Below are 19,841 nucleotides of genomic sequence, written 5' to 3' on the forward strand. Positions count from 1 at the left end.
CCAGAGCCCAGCAGAGCCTCAGGGGAGATGCTGATAGAGAGCAAGAGCTGACGTTCTTGCTTGTGGTTATCCAGATGCTTGAGGGGCTTGAAGGCGAATGGGAAGTTTTCCCCTTACCTGCTCCTATCTGCAGCCAAGTGCCATCCCTTTCGCGTCCTGTCCTAAAATGCTCTGAGCTGCTGCTGTGCATTATTAAAATGCTGCCATGTTTCATCCCAGAGACGGCCGCCCTCTCACCAGAGACAAGCTTCATCCGCTGGTTGTAAAGCACTTTGTGATTTAAAAAAAGAAAAAAAAAATAAAGAGAGAGCAGCGTAAGATGCATTCGGTCATAAAATACTTACAGCTTTAACTCGGCAAATGGAAAGAGATGGCTTGGAAACGAAAGAGGCGGCCATGGGGTGCACAAACCGCTCGGACGTGCCTGTTGGGCACCAGACCAGGAGCCGGCAGGGACAGCTCGCCCTGGGCCACAACAGCATGCTCACACTCGCTTTGCTCAAATCCTTTCCCAAAGATTTATTGAAAACTGAAACCGCGGCACACAGGATTACATTCATACGGGGAAAGCGGGGTTTTACGGCGAACGCTATGCCCGAGTCACGTTTTTTTGCATACAATGCATTGAAAACAGGCTTGGGGACCTCCTGGACAAACCCATCCTCTCCCCAGACTACTTTGGTTTCACAGTTAAAATACAAGGTGACCCACTGGGACAGATGAACAAAACCCAAGAGTAACTACTGGCCATCAAGTAAAAAAAATGAGTGAAATGCCACCAAGAGCATTTGGGTCCTGCCCCCCACCCACGCTGCCACCGGGGAAGGGCTCATTCTGCAATTTTTTATTTTAAAAACAAGTTGAAACATTACGTGGATTTAAGAAAAACAGGCCCCCGTTGTGTGTTCCCTGCTCCCTTAAAGCCTGGTCCGTGGCACCGTGGAAAGGGGGCTTCTACTACAGGTTTCTTATAATAACAAAAAAAGAGGGGGCAGAAATTTGTCTTAAAGCTGCTCTTGTGCCTCCCCTGCAGCCAGTGAAGAGGCTGTTTGTCATGGCCCTGCTTGCTGCAGCAAGATGCTGTAAAACCCGGTAACTTGCTCCATCCAGGTGAGCCTCCAGGCAGGCCTCCACCACAGCTTCGCTCCCCTAGTCAAAGGAGCAAGGACTTTTCCGAATGCACGATGGGTCTTTTGAGGAGGCTACACGGAACAGGAGTGCCGCTGTTTTCTGTTGAATATAGAAAGCACTTTAAAAAAAAAAAAATAGAAGGGGGTCGCTTCCATCCACAGGGGAAGAGGGTTGCTTTGTGTTGTTGGTCTCTGTTTTTATTTTACAGTCTGTAAAAATACTCTGGCTGGCTGTCCACATCCATTCACAATATAAAGCAGTAAAAAAAAAAAAAAATATATATATATATATAAAATATGGTTTATTTATACAGTTACACTTGCAAGGCAATCGATGCTCCACTGGCCGGGCCCTTCTACCTCCAGATGCTCTGCCTGGTTGATACAACTGCAAGACAAGACAAAACACAATCTGAGTGACCCCATCACAGTGGGCAAGCACTCATGAAAAGGGGAATGGAAAACAGGACACATGCAAGCGCAAAGCCTGGACTGGGAGGTGGATATGCAGATGCCGCAGCATCTGGTGAGATGGGGATGGACGTTTTGGGCCATGAGGAGGATGGCAGTAGGGTTTTGCTGAAGAGATGGTGGTGTGTGTGGGAATGGAATGCCGGGATGCAGGCAGCATCGCCATGGTGGGCAGGGACATCACAGCTTGCTTTTGCTGCACCCAAAAACATGGTGCAAGGTGGAAAAAGAGTCACAGGAGGTGGAAAAAAGGGTTTTGGGGTGAACTGGTCCCCAAGATGGAGCAAAAGTGACTCCTGTAAAGGATGGGAGCCAAATCTCCCTGTCTTAACTCTAGCAAGGTCTCAGCCCTGGGGGATGCAGGGAACAGGAGAGGGGATGAGGAGCATTGTCTGCAGCTCCCAGCAGGGCAGAGAGCTGGACCGCCAGTGTGTGAGCCCCTGGCAGCAGAGCGGAGGCTGCCAGGGTGTAAGCTTTGCTCTTCCTAATGGCATCTATAAATAGCTCCGGCCTCCCGCTCCCAGCACACACTTGCCCTCTGCAGCCCATTTTGGGCAGCAAAAGCCTCTCCCCGCTTCCTAGCGGCCTGCTGGGATGTACGCACCCTCGGGGTTCAGGCTGGACACCAGGGGCTCCGGCAGGGTCCTGGGGTGGCAGAGGAGCTGCTTGGTGCTGACCTGGGGAGGCGAGTCGGCGCCGGTGGTGGGAGGAAAACCTGTGGGATGGGGAAAAACACCTGGCTTGGGCAGGGCTCACACCTCCCACGCTTGCCAGGCACGGCCACTGCAGTGGCGCGAGGCAGCCATGTCACCCTCTCTGGGTGCTCCAGAGGAGAAACAACTGGGTCCCTGTCTCCTCCAGTCCCCTTCCACGAGAGCTCCCTGCTGCCTCCTCTCATCCCTGCAAGGATGCGGACATGGCCTCAGGCAGCGTGCTCACCCTTCCCTCACCAAACGCAAAGAGGTCATTGGCGGCTGGAGCATGTCCCCACCAGCCCGCAGCCGCCAGGGGCTTGTGCTGGCCCTTGGCTGCCTGCTTTTTGCCACCGCCACCATGGTTGGCATGCAGCAGTGCTGTGAAGGAAAGCTTCCTGCGGCTGCCCCGGCCCCAAAAAAAGCAATGCAGGATCTGACCCCTGAGCATGGCTATGAGCAGCCCCGAGGCTTCAATGTGGAGGAGGAAAGAGCCCCAGGGCTAGCAAACCTCAGAGATCCCCAGGGTGGTGAGCCACCATCGTGCCAGCACTGAAACCCTGTCCCTGCTGCCTAACCTCAGTGCCCAGGGCAGAACTGGCCAACTTTGGGGCCGACCCCCTTGGAGGAGGTTGCTGACCCCCTTGGAGGGGGAAGCAGGGAGCAGGCAGGGGTCCCACGGAGCAGCCCCCGCGGCCGAGCCGGCAGCAGCGTGCTGACCTCCGTTTCTCCGGCAGGCTGGCAGCTCGCATGGGCTCGGCTCCGGCTGGGCGTCCTCCTCGGACCTGGCCTGCAGGACCGTCACCGTGGCCCCCGTCTGCTGAATAAACTGCTGCAAATTACACTGCCTCAGCTCCTTATTTAACTCCTCCAGCTCTTGGGTCTGGGCCTGCAAAACACACACCGAGGAGGGGGACAGGGTGAGACACGTATCCCCCCCATGCTTGAAAACCAGCTGGCATACTCCCCTGGGGCTGCTCCCCCAGCTGGGGCTCACCCTGCTGGAGCCGGCGAAGGGGACCTCGGGGGCACCACGGCTCGGCCGCCCCTCTCCAAAGGCCTGCGGGCAGCAGGGTGCCCGGGTGGCGGGGACGAGGAAGGAGTTGTTTTGGGAACAGCCCTGCTTTGCTGCGTCTCCACAAGAGGGTGCGAGCAGCCGTCAAACGGCAGCTGCTGCCGTGCTGGGAGACGCTGGACACAAACGAGATGGTCAAGATGAGATGCTGGAAGCATGGCCGCTCTGGGGAAGGGCAGCTACCACCGCCTGGCTGGGCAAAAGCTTCTCCCTTTTGCTCCACCGAAGGGGACCCAGTGGGCGGAGGGTGGGCGTCACACAGTGCCTGGATCCCCTGATGCTGGGGGGGCTGGGACAGGTGAGCCAGGGGGCATCACGACTCAGCCCCACAGCTGCCATCTCCACGCTGTGCAGCTCTCCGCAATGAGCCCAAGCCCCTGCACAGCTTGCATGGTCAAAAGGCTTCATGCATCGGCACCATGGGGATCTACGCTATCCCCCTCCATGACTCCTTTATCCAAGATGACATCGACCCTTGCACTGACCCTGCACATGGACCATGTGCTCCAGCACCATTGTCCGTGCCAGAGCAGGGCAATGCTGTGCTCCCCGTGCACCAGCCAGCAGGAGCCTCAGCCCAGATGCAGCTTGCATGGAGAACAACGGGTGCGTGACCCTGCACCGGCCAGGTAAGAGCAGTGGTGTCCCCCTGACTGCGGTCACTGCTGATGAGCCACCCCCGTGCACCCAGCCCCACACTCACCGGCCAGGTGAGGTAGGACCAACTCCAGTCAACTCATCGGCCCCATACCCCATCCTCTCCTGAAGGTCCCACCACCCCATGGGGCTGCTCAACCTGGTCCTACCTACCTGCAGGTTCCTTTCAGCTTCCTCCAGGGCCTTCTCCACGCTGGCCAGGTTGCTCTCCAGCTGGGTGCCTTGCTTGACCTTGGCCTCCAGGTCCCTTTTCATCTTGGTGGCCATGTCCTCCAGCTCTGTGGGGCTGGGCGCAGGGGTCTCCTTCCCCCTCTTGGCCCTCTCAGCCATCTCCCACTGGATCTCCTCCTGCAGGGCTTCGGTCCGGGCGCTCAGCTCATAGATCCTCTGCGTGTACTCCTCCAGGCTGGCCCGCAGGCTCCTAACCCGCTCCTGCCGCTCCCGCTCACACTCCTTCTCCAGCCGGAGCTCGCTCTGCCAAAACTCCTCCTCACCCAGCTCTGTCTCGTTCCTCCGCACCAGGTGCTCCAGGTAGAGTATCTCGTCCTCCTGGCTGGCGAGCCGGCCATGCTCCCAGAGCCGTAGGTCCATCTCCAGGGTGTCCCCATGGGCCTCCAAGGAATGCAGCTGCTCCTGCTGCCACAGCACCCTCCTAAACAGCTCCTCCTTGGAGGGCTGGACAACCCCATCACCCTCCAAGTCCATCCCTTCCCGCGCTTGGTGCCTCCAGCGGCTCATGCCGAACAGATCACCGGAGCCTGCAGGACCCAAGTTGAAGGTCATGGATTTTTTTGGCTCCCGGGAACGGGGTGCATCCGTGCCAGTGAGCCTGGGCTTGATGGGCAAGCTGGCCCGAATGAATGTCCTCTCAGGGGCTTGGGGAGCGCCCTCCGAGGAGGGCCGCTCGGCCACGCTGGGGCCTGTCCGCCGCAGGACGAACTGCACGTCGTTGGCATACTGCCCGCACTTGGCCAGTGACTCCAAGGGGCACTCCAGCGGCAGCAGCTGCCGCTCCTTCTCCCGCAGCTTCTGCACCAGCACATAGCGGCCCGTCTGACCTGCCAGGAGGAGGTGAGCATGTCAGATGGGGAAAGCTGTGGCCAGCAGTGGTGTGCCAAGGCTGCTGCCATACGGGCAGCAGCTGGTGACATCCCCACCACTCCAGAGCAGGACCCCACCCACCCAAGGTCTCCACTTCCCAGGAAGCACCTGCAGATGGGGCATCCCCTCGGCAGATGCCTCCACTCGCAAAGGGGCATCCCCCCAGCAGATGGAGATGGCTTACCAATGGCCCGCGCCAAGGCGATGACCACTTCTTGGCAGGTGGTTTGCTCTGAGACACCGCAGACGACCCTCTGGATCCCATCCACCCAGACCTTCAGCTCCATCCCTGTGGCTGCCAGGCCTCAGGTGCGCTGGGTCATCACAGGACAGGCTGCCTGCGGGTAGAAAAGAAACCAGGTTTCCATCCCAAGCCGCTAACAAGGAATATGAGATGCTTTAAGAGTGGCATCATTAAGTCATCTTTAACACCAGCATCCTGTAAACTGCATCCTAGACCAAGCAGTTGCTCGCTGCCACCCTCCATCCATCTCTGCGTCTCTCCCTGCCCACGGATTGTGTTTCTGTTGATATTATTAAAACACCAATGTTTATCTGACCCCCCCCCCCAAAAAAAATTTAAAAACACCACTTTTTTTTTTTTTTCTCATGTCTGGGCAGTGGGTCCAAATCTTCCTGTGGTGGGAAATGACGGGGTTTGTGTGCTTGCATCTTCTTCTGTGTGCCCAGAAGATGCCCAGATTATTTCTGCTGCAAATGCAGACTTTTAATGGGTTTGCTGGACTTTCACTGCAATTTCTCTGACAATTTGGCAGGGCAGCATGGTGGGATTTTCCAAACAATATTGGAAAAGGCAGAGAAACCAACAGCTGCCCACCCTCGCAACGGGATATTGAGAGAAGGTGGAGGTAATGCACATTTTAATCTATTTACCTCCATCTAATTTTCCAGAGAGGGATTAAAAAATTAAAATAAAGCCTCTTTATGCACAAAAATGTGACCAAAGGTGGGGTTTGGGAGGGGGAGCCAGGCACGAACTCCTGCGGTGAAGCCCAGGCTCTCAGGGCTCTCCCGTGTTAAAACAATGCCTGTTAGCCTGGGCACACCCAACTCCTGCCTCTTCCAGCAGCGCAAAAACTGCGACAGCCTTAAAAAAAAAAAAAAAAAAAAAATTAAGCATGAGCTGTAAAGAACTCAAATATTTGAGCTTACAGTGTTTTCAAACACCATGCAAAGAAAGATGTATCTCTTTTCCCCTATAACACTTTTTTCTAGCATCAGGCTTGTCTGAAAGCCCTGGGCGGAGGAATGTATATAGGAAATCTCCAGGCTCTCCACCCAGAGGGTCCCAAACCGCTTTCCCAGCCTAACCCACCTGGTTGCAGCCTCTCCATCCCTCAGCTCCAGCCCTCCCAAGTTTGCAGTTGGGCTGCGAGAAAGCTTGACCTCGAGTTAAACACCACTTCTTGCTTATTTTTTGTTGCCTGCTTGAGTAATCAAAGGGAGGGCTCGAAGGGTCCTGCCTCTGGCGATGATGGATTTTAGCCATGGTGCAAGAAAGGCCAGGAGAAACCGGGTCCTGTCGGTGCCACCCCACTGCCCACCTCTGAAAAGTGGGCATGGAGCGGCCGCCACAAATACCTTGGCACTGAGCTCATGTTTGGCTTGGCTGGGTGGCCAGGGAAAACCAGTGGGGGTGAAGGGCACCTTGGGCTCAGCCGACCTCCCTGTGAGCCCAACCCACTAAAATTTGCAAGGTTTAGCCCAATTTAATTTCAAAGCTGGGTCTTGGCACCACTCCCCCCATCCCGTGCAGTCAAGGCTGCAATCAGCCCCTGGCGTGGAGCAAAGTCCAGGTGCTGCCGTGGCACCACCCAGCTCACCCTGGAAGCCACTGTCGTCCGTGTGTCCCATCCCCCGTCCCCGTGTTCCCCCCCCCCCCCCCCCCATGGGGCACTCTAACGCCAAATTTGGGGTGGCAACGCATACTGGGGAGCATCGCCCCCACCCCAGCCAGGGACCTGGCTAGCATCGAACCCAGCTTCCCCTGCTCCAACCCCGCAGGGAGGCCAGGAGCTTAAAAGTAAATAAGAAAAAATAACCCAGCTGTCTGAGTCATGTCGCACAGCCTCACCTTGCCCAAAAAATCCAGTGGTTGCCGAACACTGCCGGGTGCGGGAGCGGGATGGCTGCCAGCGCGCCAGTCCCAGGCACCTGTTTGGGTTCAAACCCGTCACCAACCTCTGGCCCCACCTTGGCTGGCCACCTTGGCAATCATTTACCAGCAGCCAGCACACGGCACACCACCACGCGGCACGCTGCTGCCAAAAAGCTGGGAGCAGCAGTGGCCAGCTTTTCTCCTGATATGGGGAAACCCCCCCCAAAAAGCAGCCAGCACATCCCTCCCCGCCGCATCTCTCCCTGCTGCATCCCCCAGCACCCCAAAATCCAATCATTTTAATTATTATTTCCTTAAATCCTTGCAAGCACAGGGGGTCCCCGTTAACCAATTGCTCACCGTAACCCCTGGGGTTTTTGGGGTCGCCATCCCCAGCTCACTGCTGGATATGGGATGTTATCTGCCCCCTTGCAAGGGGGTGGTAAATAGAGCTGAGGGCTACTCCCTCCTCTGCCTGCCCTCCTCGCCCCTTCCCAGGCCAGGATCAGCTCCCCCAGCCCACCCAAAACCAGCCCAGCTGCACCTCTTTCCCCAAAACCCTGGGCTCACAGAGGAGCTGACGAGATGAAGGCAGCTCATCCTCATCCGGGGGGACCAGCAATGCTCCTCGCACCCCCCAGTCCCTGCTTGGGGGACACATCACAACCCGCACTCAGCATCTCATCCCCAATAGCCCACCATGCCAGAATCACCCTGGTTCAAAAAAAAAAAAACCAACCAACCCACAACCAAAAAACCAACAAAAAACCACACCCTAAAAGCCACCAGGGAATAAACCCCAAAACCTCCACCTTGCCCCCAGCACCACCTCCACTGTAGCTCCCCCCAGCTCTTTACTCCTAAAAAATCAGCAGCTGGGGGGCGGTCTCATTTCTCCACTTGCAAATATGACTCCCCTCTCCCCAAGCTCTGCTGCTGACCCCCTGCTTTAATTAGTAGCTGCCTTCGTTATACCACCAGATAGCAAAAAGGGCTTTTTTTTTGGGTGAGAATCACTTTTCTTGGGGAAGAAGCACTTCTCTGCAGGAGGCCGGTTTCCAGCTGCCTCTGTTTGTATTCGCCCTAGGAGGCCACTTTGATCATGAACCAGAAGTGCAGGCAGCTGCCAGGCCATGCTGGCTGCCCCGAAAACAGCACAGGGAAGTGAGCAGGTGGCTGCAGGCACTAGGATGCATGATGCCTGCTGCCAAAAGCCCCTCTCATTTTATTCTTACCCCCCCCCCCATGGATTTCTATATAATTTTTATTGGAAGCAGATTAACAAAGTGACTAATTTTCTGCTCCCTTCCCCATGCAATAGGTCCTAAAATTGAGGGTAGAGATGATTCATACCACGACTTCAACAAATTTCCTAACTGGGAGTTGGAATTTCAAACACTGACACTAAAAAAAATATTTTTTTTGTAAATTAACAATCTCAGGTCTTACAGCTTTATTTTGTTTCTTGGTGCTGCCATCTCCCAGCCTCCCCAAAGCTGTTGGGCTAAAGGAAAAGGAGATGAAGGAGCATTTCTGTATGTGCAGGAGGATGCACATTTTGCGTAGCTCCTGCAAACTGCCATCCTGATGGCTGCTGGGACTCACAAGGGTTCCGTGATCTCCTTGGATCTGAAATAATACATGGCTAGCCAAGAAAATTGGCCAGTCACCCTCCTTATAGAAGCAAGGAAAACCACTAATTTACAGAGACCCCCCCGCATCCCCTACAGGCACTCTCAGAAGCTGAGACAGCACCTTCCAGCCAAGGATTGCAAACACTTTGCAAGTGCCTTTCTCCCATGTTTTGCCACACACAAGAAAAAAAAAAGTACATGGTTAGGAAAAAAACAGTTTTGCACCCAACAGCAAGGCCAACTACAACCCAAACACCAGAGCATCCCAAACGCCTCTACCAGAGTGCCTAATAAGCACTGTCTGGGACCAGCATGAAGGTTTTGAGCCGAGCATCCCGTCAGCACTGAGTATTCACCCATTTCTGGGGGTTCGCTCGCCTCCCTTGCTATGTCCACCCCCTGGCAAAGAGTTGGGCACAGGGCTGGAGAGCAGCGGCAAAGGGATAGCTTCCCAGCAAGCTTAATTAAAACTGCAAAAAGCCAGAAGACCAGCCTTTTGGGTCAGGGTTTGGGCTGGGGGTTGGGTTATAAAGACTTATAATTAATAAATAAAGATGTATTTGTACTTGAGAGCAGACTCTGATGAGCCCGCCATCCAAGGAGGACCAAGGTGTCCACGGGGACCAGTGGCTCTGCATCCCTTTGGATGCACTTTGGGCAGATGCTGGGGTACTCTCAGTCATTTCATTCCTGCTTTGAGTCTGACCCTCTCACTCCTCTCCCGCCTGATGCCAGGGGAGATGCTCATCTGAGCTGTGTACAGACACACAAGTAAAAAAAAGACCCCAATACACAAGTAAACAGCAAGTGGTGAGGGGAGGGGAGAAGTGGCCCCGTGTCACCATCCCGCATGCCAGAGCATTGGCAGGCTGGCCATGACTCACCACCCGGTATCAGCTGCTGCAGTGACACATCCAGGAGCTATTTAATACTTCCTGAGGTCCCTCCCTGCCTGACGCACCGGGCCCAGCTCCTGGGCACCAAAGGGAAGAGATGGTACTTGCCTGCGTGCTGAAACCCTCTGGTGGGACAGAAGCCTCCCTGTTACTCAGGTGTGGAGGGGTGACCCAACATGGAGAAGATCCATGGGGAACCAAAGCCTCCTGACAGCGCTTATCCTGCAGCAGGTTGGAGGGGATGGGCCGTGGTCCAGGCTCCCTTCCAGCCGATCGACAGTGTCCTGCCTCGGGTCCCTCTTTTGGAGTGGCATCACCTGCCTTTGGCTAGGGCATTGCAGGGATAGAGCAGCTCTGCTGGGCTTTCTATGCCGTGTCCATCCCAGGCCAGAAGGTGACACTGCGGTCAAAGGTTGAGGCTGTGGCTAAGGGTTGACACCACTGGCAGGTCCAACGCTGGGGGGAGATCAGCCATGGCAAGGGTTGACACTGTGGCACTTCCTGGGCTGGCAGTTCCCATGCTGGGTGGAGATGATCAGCCATGGCAAGGCTTGACGCTGTGGCTATTCCTGGGCTGGCAGGTCCCACACTGGATGGAGGTGATCATCCACAGCTCTGAACGAGCTGTCTGTGCAGCAAACTCTGGCAACCACCGATGGTCGCTGCCACTGCAGCAGGGAGCACCAAGCAAAGCCCTGCCTGCAGCCACGTGGTGCAGGACCTTTCCACGGTGCATGCTCGTCCTGAGGATGCTGGCCCTGGGATCCTGAAGGGACACCATCTCCTGGCTTGGTGCAAAGCAGCCAAGAGGGCCACCTACCAAAGAGGTCATCATCCTCTCCTGCAGTGTGGGGGCCATCAGGGTGCAGGCAGGACACAGGCACAGGGCTCCAGCCCGGGGCAGCAAATGGGTTACTTCATCCTGGCACAAAGAGCTGGCAGGGGTTAAACGAGCTCAAGAGGCGACAAACAAGACCTACCAGAGCAGTCATAGCCCAGAGAGGCAGCTCTTCATCCTCCCGTCACAGGGAGGGTGTGCAAACGTTACTCACCCTCCAGGCCTATCAAAGCCACCAGCTCTTACGCAAGGTGGCTGCAAATACCCAGGAGCAAGGAAGCACCAGGCACAGGGCTCTAATTCACACACAAGTGGCTTATTTAGGGGTGGCCATAATAGCCCCCGCATCCTGGGTCAACCTGTCATGCCCCATCCAGCTCCCTGCTCTGCCATGGGATGCCTGACAGCAGGCCCTAAAAATCAGCAAATTACTGAAATTAATAATTTCAAAACCGCACGAGGGCTTTGTGGATTCCGCTTTTCTCTCCTCCTTCAGCTGGAGAAACTAGCTGGGGACAGGGGTACTGCAAACGTACCCTGAAGGTGCAGCTTTACCAGAGATGTGCGGATGGATCCCAGCCCATGCACACCCCTGGGCTCCATCATGCTTCAATAGCAAGCGATAGCAATCGGCTTCTGCTGGGGGCGTCTTACGATGCATAACGCATGCTCAACATCTGCAGAAGTTACATCCATGTTTCAAGGGCTTTCTGCACCCAAAGGAGATCAAACAGCCATGATCAGGAAAACTAAGTCCCATGGCATCGCTCAAGAGCTGAAGCGTCACTTGAGCCTGAAGCCACAGACCACCGCCAAAGTCGTCCGGAACCCCAAGGGGGATGGGTCCCACACATTAGGGTCTTGCAGGAACTGCCCAAAGAGACAAATTTCTGGAGACCCATAAGCACCAAGCCAGCAACCCCCCATTAAAAGCAAAATAGAGGCTTTGGGATTTTCTGCTCCACTTCCTCCCCAAAATTACAGATCCATGCTAACATGCCTGGGGTGTTCCGGTGAGGTTGGCTGATGCCGAGCAGGGTGGGAAGAGACAGGGATAAATCCTGCCCAGGGCTGCAATGCGGGATGGGCCTCGGGGTGACGGCCTTTGGCAGGGATTTAGGGGAGGGAGGCTCACACCCCAGCCGATGTGGAAGAAGCTCAGCCATCCCAGCTCCACCTGAGGGGATTTCTCTCACTGTTTCTTTCACCCAAGCTTTTGGTTCTGCTACGGAATCGGACCCACACAAAGGCTTCAGAAGCAGCACTGGGAAGGAGATGGGGAACTTTTTGCCCCTCTTAAACAAGCCAAGATTTGTGGCCATGGCAGGCCAGCGTCGAGAGCCGTATTGAAATATCAAGGACCATAGGCAGTGATGACTTTCAGGGATGTTTACCAGCCAGTCCACCCCGCAGATGAGCAACGAACTGAAAGCTCATTATAGATTAAAAGAAGCAAAAAAACCCCCCTCCACCTACTGCACACACTCACATTACAGTGTTTCAGCCTGGAAGGGGAAGGATCATCTTCCTCACCCTAATGCATCGTATTTCTCCCTTGCAGCACTAATGGTTACTGTCCCGGGGGGAGAAAGGCAGGCAAGGCTGGCTAGTAAAGTCTGCCGTAAAGATGAAGGTTTGCAAGGGAAACATTAGCAGCACCTGCTATTGCTGTAACCATTACCATCAACCCCAAACGTGCAAGTGAAGAGCGACTTCATGAAAGCAGCTGAGAGTAAATTCATAGTTTCTTCTCAAGGGGGTGAAGCAAAATCAGCAACAACGTGTAGATTAGAGGGGAAAGAGGAAAAGCTCTTGCACTGCCACGCTTCTTTTTTCTAGTGCAATTGAACCCGCCCAGACGCCAAGCCCAGGAGGGGCTGGGGAAGCATTTAGGTGTCCAGCTCCCAGCACAGGAGCAAGGCTGGGTCTAGGTACCTTTGGGCTCTAGGCTGACCTAGATCAGCCTTGAGGATTAGAGGTTGGACTTGAAAACCTTTCAGGGTTGAGTATGCCCCCCAATTTTTCCCCTAAAACTATTGCCTTTATTTTTAATACAAAAAAATTTGGTGCTTGCTCTTCAGCTGTCAAGGCACCGCTGTACCTGCAGCCGCTGCCCAACTGCGAGCCCCAGCGCAGCAGCTCCAGGATGCCCAAATGCCCATCGTCTTCACGGGATGACTCACAATCCACCTCTTAAACGCCAAGCTCTGAGGAGTATTAGCCAGACCATCTGCATGCAAACACAACGCCGGCACGCATCTTTCACAGCGGTCATCAGCAAAAGCATGATGCAATTTGTGAATATTCCCCCATTATTACACACAACCCATTCCCCAGGTCAGAAAACAGCTTATATTTCTCATCATGCGGGACGCAGGAGGAATGCTGCAAATCTGGAGATGCAAGAGCCTGTTCAAGCCTTGGAAATACCCTGAAGTACCCAAAGTATCTGCTTTCTCCTCCCCAGCCAAAGAGGAGAAGTATTTCAATTTCCATCAATTTTCCGTTTTTTCCATGCCAAGGGTGAGACCAAAATGAGGAAAAGCCAACCAACAAGCTATTTCTCCCAATGCCTCCAGAAGAGCCAGAAATGACCCTCAAAGTGCAGCTTCCTTGTGATGCTCACCCAGTCCAGCCCAGAGGACAAGATGAGGTGGCACCTTGGCCACCTACAAGGCAAGTGGAGACAGGCACTGACCTGCTGCTCTCCCCGTCTCATCTCAAAGCAGTCAAGGATTTAATTTCCATAGGATTACAGAAAATTAAGGCTCTGCACCTCTCCTCCAAGTAAGACCAGGGACATGAAAAAGCCAAATGACCTACAAATATTCTCCCCTCAACCTGCCTTCCGGCCTCCTTCAGAAGAGATGGCGTCAGCCACCAGCTATCCTCTTTCCACTCCAATTCTCATCCTAGAGGAGACAGTAATTAACAAATTAGCAAATGCAAAACCAGGGATAAACTTTCCATATTTTATTTTCCATTTCCAAAATAACTTGCAGTTTCCTACCCTACTTCAGAAAGCGGACACACGCCAAGGATGTACCGCTGGGTCTCCGGAGGAGAGGATGCACTGATGAATATGCAGGTGCATGCTGCCACGGATATTTATACGTAACTTCGTAGGATTAAAGAGACCTTTAATGACCATTTGCCAAGAGCTGAAAATGCTCCTTTCTTTCTCTCACAAACACACAGAGTCAAATAAACAAGAGACCCAGAATTAATCCAAGCTGAAACCTCTGATAAGACACTTGGGTATTTTAGAAGTCTCTGCTTTCATGCTACCTGGCACATGATTAATTAGGCAGAGGTGCTATCAGTCCCTGCCTGAACCCACCTAGAGATAATAAGCTCTTTAAAGCACTAAAATGGAGCCACATCTCTGGAGAGGCAACTCAATCCCCTATCTGGCACTAAAACGCAAGGGGCCATCCATTGGGGGGTACAAGTCACTGTCCTTCAACAAGCGATGGAGATCATGGCTCCATGACCAACTTTAATTCCCAAAACCACCTTGCTGGGAGGTGGCAAACCTCTGGCTGAAGGGGTTTCGATGCCGCCAAAGGGCTCCATCTCCTGCTCCACACATAGGTGTCCTCCTTCCAAATGCTGGGGGTTAAGGGCTCCGTCAGCACTCAGTGATACCTGAAGGACCAACACAGGATGGGAACCGGTGCCGGGGACCATGCTGGCCCTCCTGCCTGTGCAGAGAAGGAGATGCAATACAGATATCTTGGTTTTTCAGAGGCATTTAGGAGCTTAATCCTCATGCAACTCATGCTTACCTGGGGTTGCTCTCGGGAAACTCAGCCTTTTGAACCCCTACCCCAACTTCTTTATACTCCCAGCAGGTCATTAAACAGCCAACCGAATTAAAAAAGGACAGCACCAAGTCCAAGGTCACAGCCTAGCCAATCCTCAAACTGCGTTAAAACATTCCAAAAATTATTTGAGGAGAAGTAGATTTGAGGGACAACTAGTCCTCAGCGTGCAGCATCTCAAACATGCAAAGCGAAATTGTTTCTAGCGCATCCACTCCTGGGTCGCAGGGATATTTCCCTGCCAGAGTGGGAGAGCAAACGTTCTTTTGCAACATAGGATGCTGAGTTTGTAAGATTTTTAAAAGACTAGAAAGAGCAATAGAAAAGGACTTTTTTTTTTTTTTAAACCCTACAGGAATCTTTTCTGTGGTACAAATCCCTGTGCAGATACAGCTTTTTTCCCCACCGATGGTGGGGCAGGTGGGAATACCCTGGATCAGGTATGATGTGGTACAACCTTGTGCCCAAGGCTGCTCAGCCCTGTGAAAGCCTTGCAGAGCCACCCCTTTGGGATGGGACCCCAAGGACTTGACAAGCTGCCCTGAGAAAGCCCCGTCCCAAAGAAATCAGGGCAGGGAAGAGAGGAAGGAGAGACATCCTCGGAGCAAGCCTGGGAAACACCTGACTTTCTAGAGGCACAAACCATTAAGCAAAGACATGGGCATACCGGTCAAGAGCCCAAGGAGACCACGAGCTGCTTTCTGACAATTAATTAAGCTCAAATTGTCCCTCAGAGGAGCAGAGGGGTTCATGTTGCAGGAACCAGCCAGCACCGATCACAACATGCAAAGAGGTAGAAGCCCATCTTCTGGTCCACCCAGCCTTCCCACTGTATGTTTGGCTCTGCAAAGAAAGGAGCACTGCCACCTCCAAACATTGCCAGAACTTGGAAAAGAAAATAAATAAAAATCAGCAAGTGAAAACAGCAACCACAAAGCCTCCAAAAAAACCAACCCAACCCATCTTTGTTCTTATCTAGAGATGTCTGTGGTGTTCATCCAACCCCCTGCACACCACCAGCCGCCTCAGGCAAGCATCCAGAGGCAGAGACCAGCTCCCTGCTGCGCATGCATGCCTCCCAGGGAAAGCAATATTCCCAGCAGGAATCATTAAACCAGCAAGAACCCTAAAAAATGCTCTCCCCGTGATCCCTCAGCCAGGCAGCTTCACAACACCAGCTGGGTGCTCCCACCCCTTGCCAATGGCTTCCCCGGGCTTGCAGGAAAAGCAGGGAGCAAAGGGGAGGCTGCCACTTGCCGGGCTTCTCTGCTGACCCAGCTACTCTCCTATATGCTACTATAGGTGCCTCCAAAGTCCCCGTGCTCAGGAGCACAGTGCTAGGTCTAACATCATGGGGGACCTCCATGGGGGACCCCAAAATGCTGTTGAGAGTGCTGCGGCATCCCATCAGCAGTCCTCCCAGTTACACAGGAGGCACCTAGGGTGACATGGGGAGGTTTGAGCATGTGGCTTCTAAGACCAAGAGCTGCAGCACATCCTGTGCTCCAGCAAGGTTACAAAGCAGCAGAGGAAGCCTTCCCAAATTCAGGCAGTGCTCAACTGCCCCAAAGTTTCCAGCTCAGGGCTGATCCACCCATGTCTTCAGGTAAAAAGTGTTGTGGGTTCCCCCCCCACCCCCCCCTTTTTTTTTGAAGCAACAAGTTATTCTAGAAGACTAGCCCGGGGCAGCTGGAAGCACCCCAGCCCTCAAGAAAGTGCTGACACCAGTCCACAAAAAGCCAGATAATCAGCTGCTTTTAGAAGCTCATGAACTTGGCATCTGAAAAATGGAAGGGCATAAAATTGTTAGCAATCATTTACAATAGGATTTTGTTAAAAACCTTCCGTGGAGACACGCTTATGCCTTAATTTGACTACACAGGTTTACAAGGGCATAGACAAGTTGGGGCAGATCGAGGAACATCCCTTAAAAAGATGCTCTTAAGAACAACGCATATACACAGAGCTAATACTTAAAATGTCCCTCGCGCCTTTATTTAAACTCGGGCACAGAGCAACCCCTCGTCAAGCAGCACCTGGACTTCTTCCTAGCTCACCACAGCACCCGACATCGCACGACTCAAGGAAATACTCTGCTCCGAAGCCTTGGCACACACATCATGGCTTTCCAGCCAGGGAGGATCAACTTGTCTGGATTTGGTCCCAAAGCATCACCCCCCCCAGCACATGGGGGGACAGCAGAATGTGGGCTTGGGGCACTTCCAAGACACCACTGGGGGTTTTTCCCACAGCAGAAGATGAATGGGACAAAGCAGAGAGATGTTGAAAAACATGGATGAGATGAACCAGTGCAGACCCTAGCAGATATGCTTGGGCAATATTTCTCTGCAGCACATGGTGATGGTGAAGGCAACCATGATACACATCTCCACTATGGAGGTGGACAACACACATGTTGCCAGAGCAGACCAGCTCCCACCCAACCCCATTTTACATTCAGTCCCCAAAATACTTCAGCACAGAAGCTCCTCTATTTGCCCGGGCGCAGTAAATCCCTGTATCTTCAGTAATTACACCACGCTACCTTTTTTGGTCAAGTCATATTTCAAAGAGCAGGGAAGGGAGCACCCTGGGATGATTCAGACCGGCCGTCTCTGCAGCACTTCGGCCAACCACCACCTGCTGCCAAAAGGTTTGGTCAAGCCTGGCAAGCTCCCCAGCATGCTCGCTGGGGCCTGCAGGTATTCAAACCTACCAAGTGCCTGAGAGCAGCTGTAACTCGCTTTTCTTAAGCATAAGGGGAAAAAAAAAAGAATTTAAAATAAATCAGACTTAGTTCTTAAGTTGTTTTATTATCTCAGAGTCAGACTGTCGCTCAGGTCCCCCCCTTCAAGCCCTGGGTAGAGCTAACTCCCATGTGTGTCTCGCACTCATTTGCAAAGTTTTATTTTTTAGAGCAACCACCATCCCCTTGCTAGGAAATGTCAGAGTGCAGGACCCCCGGACCCACAGTGCTCAATGCTGCAGGGTGCTGGCCACCTGCAGGCGCTGCAAGCCGCACTCCTTGGCCTCGCAGCTTTCTATGAAAAGGTGGAAGAACAGCTTTAAGAAGATGTAGGCGCTTGGGGGGGGCAGGTTTCTTGATTTCCATGCTATTTCTCTCAAGAGGGCATGGGGAAGCCAGTGGAGCTACATCGAGAGGGAGGCCAGGCGCCGAGCTTAGGCACTCCTGGCAGATAGGGATGCGGGAGGATTCCTGGCATTCCAGTGGCACCAGCAGAAGGTAAGAGCATCCCCCCTTCCCCGCAGCCCCTTCCCAAGCGGACACTGCCAGCACTGCCCGGTAAGGAAGGCAAGCAGCATTTGGATACACTTCCCACTCATAACCACTGTAGATATATGCGCACACATGCATTTGCTCTCTTCTCCCTAAGAGCAGCTGCAATTCTTGCTGCATGAGGAGCGCGACCCCACACAGCTACCCCCTGAGGTGAGTGGATGGGTGCATGTAGCATCGCTGCCCCATCCCGGCCGGATCCAGCACCCTGCCATTTGACAGCTGAGCTCTGGCGTTCGTGCTACCACACGTTCCTGGGGCCCAGTGCCTGCCTGGCAAGTCTTGGCAGAGCACCGAGCCGGGGCCCACAAGTGCGTCGTTAGCACCGGCATCCCTGGGAACCGGCCCTGGCTTACTGCGAGGAGCAGCCAAAGCTCCCTTGTTGCCTCTTCGGACCATTTCTCACCAGTTTCCACCTGCCTCTTCTAATTGCTCCTGAAATCAGCCATCCCAAGGGGAGTGCCACAGGCTGTGCCAGAGGCAGCCGCTTTGTTTGAGTGAGAGGTGTGTGGCTGTGACCCCTTCCTCCGTGCAATACCACCCTCAAAACCACGTTTGGGTTTTTAACCTGCAATTGGACTTTCAACATGCAATTACAAAGTGCTGTTGCAGGGCAGGGAAAAAACAGGGAGAAGTATTTGTTCTCCCACCCGCAGCAGGCCACAAGTGGAGTTACGAAACAACCTGCCAGCAGAGTTCGCAGAAGGCATCAGAAGTATGCAGCGAGGAGCCAGGCTCTTATCGAGGAATTTAACCCCTCTCCTCGGGGAGCCGGAGATGTCTCTGAAGGGAGGAAGGACAGACAGCTTTGTCCTGGGGATGCAGACTGTGAGGGGAGGCTCCTGGCATGGGTAGCTGAGACCCCACGCCACCTCGGCTGCTCCTCCGCCATGGGCTCTAGCCAGTGTTTTCAGTGCTAAGTGGGACCACGATGCTGCTCCTTCGAGTGGGGCTTGGGTGGGCCATGCTGGTGGCAGGAGCTGCTGGGGATGCTGGTGCCAGCTCCCCATGCCCTGGGCAGGTGGGAGGCAAAGTGCTCGACACGACCAGCGCAGCACCGGGCAGGTGGCAAAGGGGTTCAGGGTCTTGCCAGTGCCGAAAGCCACTCCCAGTCATCCCAGCCTGGGCTCTCGCTAAGGGATTTGGGGTTTCTGCAGGCACTCCGCCCCCAAGTCACCTCCTCGCTGTCCCGGCCCCACTCCGAACGCCAGGGCGGGTCGTTGCGCTTCGCAGCCCCAAAATAATGGAGTTATGCCCCGCTGCCGCTGGGCCCTGCCAGGCGGACGGGGCGCCGGCTGTCCCGGGGACGGCTCACTCCGGGGAGACCCGGGGCCAGCGGCTCCGCCACCGCCGCAGCAGCCACCACCCTCCCCAGGGCTGCTCCCGGGGGTGCCGGCCCGGCTGCGGGCAGGGCCGCGCCGCGCCCCGGTGCTGCAAAGCGGCGGCGGTTCCTCCTCGCCGTGAGGCCCGGCCCGGCCCCACCGCACCGGTGCGCGCTCACCTGCCGCCGGCCCAGCCACGGCGGCGCGGCTGCCGCTCCGGCTCCGGCTCCGGCTCCGGCTCCCCTACCCGGCGGCGACGGCTCCACTCCAGTCCCACCGGTCTGCTCCCCAACGCGGAGCCGCGGCGACCTGCAGCCCCTCCGCTCCGCTCCGCCCCGCCCCCTCCCGCCGCCACGCCCCCTCCAGCCCCGCCCCCGCCCCGCCCCCGGGCCAGGTGAGCACCGCCCCCTCCCCCACGCCCAGCGCCCCGAAGTCTTGTTTTATTTAAAAAAAGAAGTCTCAAATTCTCCTTTAAAAAAAAAAAGTCTTAACTCATTATAATGTTTTTTAAAAGAAGTCTTAAATTCTCCTTTTAAGAAAACCAACCAAAGCCGCACGGTACTTCTCTATCCCCGGCTCCCGGCGCCGCGGGGCCGTGCGGGCGCGCTCACGCCCGGCTAGAAGCGCGCAGCCGTACCTAAACGCCCGCGCCCGTCCGACGGCAGGGCTCAGACCTCCACCTGCCCCGCGCGGTCCCCAAGCGGGACGGAGGAAACAACCCCTTTTCGGAGAGGTAGCTTGGCCTGGCCCAGGAGGCGGCCGCAGCCCCCACGCCCCGTGCCCT

The 19,841-nt window shown here is 54.7% G+C and overlaps 1 protein-coding gene across 4 annotated transcripts; it reads right to left on the minus strand.

Annotated features, from left to right (window-relative positions):
* Positions 1 to 126: 126 nt before the first annotated feature.
* RASSF7 (Ras association domain family member 7) lies at positions 127 to 19,299 on the minus strand. Of its 4 annotated transcripts, none has more exons than XM_075502374.1 (7): positions 19,237 to 19,299; positions 5,311 to 5,464; positions 4,179 to 5,083; positions 3,014 to 3,182; positions 2,206 to 2,316; positions 1,449 to 1,518; positions 127 to 1,230 (listed from the first exon to the last, which is right to left on the minus strand). In XM_075502374.1, the coding sequence occupies exons 2-6, from the start codon at positions 5,411 to 5,413 to the stop codon at positions 1,487 to 1,489; spliced, it is 1,320 nt and encodes a 439-aa protein (XP_075358489.1). In that variant the 5' UTR covers positions 5,414 to 5,464; positions 19,237 to 19,299; the 3' UTR covers positions 127 to 1,230; positions 1,449 to 1,486. The 4 variants fall into 4 exon arrangements, 3 of the variants coding, with proteins under 3 accessions (XP_075358489.1, XP_075358488.1, XP_075358490.1); XM_075502373.1 differs by having other exon boundaries at positions 1,443 to 1,518; XR_012775884.1 differs by lacking the exon at positions 3,014 to 3,182.
* Between the last annotated feature and the right edge of the window lie 542 nt (positions 19,300 to 19,841).

The sequence above is a fragment of the Mycteria americana genome, chromosome 5, assembly GCF_035582795.1.
Source record: "Mycteria americana isolate JAX WOST 10 ecotype Jacksonville Zoo and Gardens chromosome 5, USCA_MyAme_1.0, whole genome shotgun sequence".
Classification (NCBI taxonomy): Eukaryota; Metazoa; Chordata; class Aves; order Ciconiiformes; family Ciconiidae; genus Mycteria; species Mycteria americana.

Bases quoted from the DNA above. Each gene is read 5' to 3' on its own strand.
- RASSF7 (XM_075502374.1), bottom strand. From the start codon at position 5,413: ATGGAGCTGAAGGTCTGGGTGGATGGGATCCAGAGGGTCGTCTGCGGT. The intron at 3,183-4,178 runs GTAGGTAGGACC...TGTGTTTTGCAG, and splicing joins AAGCTGAAAGGAACCTGCAG to GCCCAGACCCAAGAGCTGGA. The intron at 2,317-3,013 runs GTCAGCACGCTG...CCCATCCCACAG, and splicing joins AGCCTGCCGGAGAAACGGAG to GTTTTCCTCCCACCACCGGC.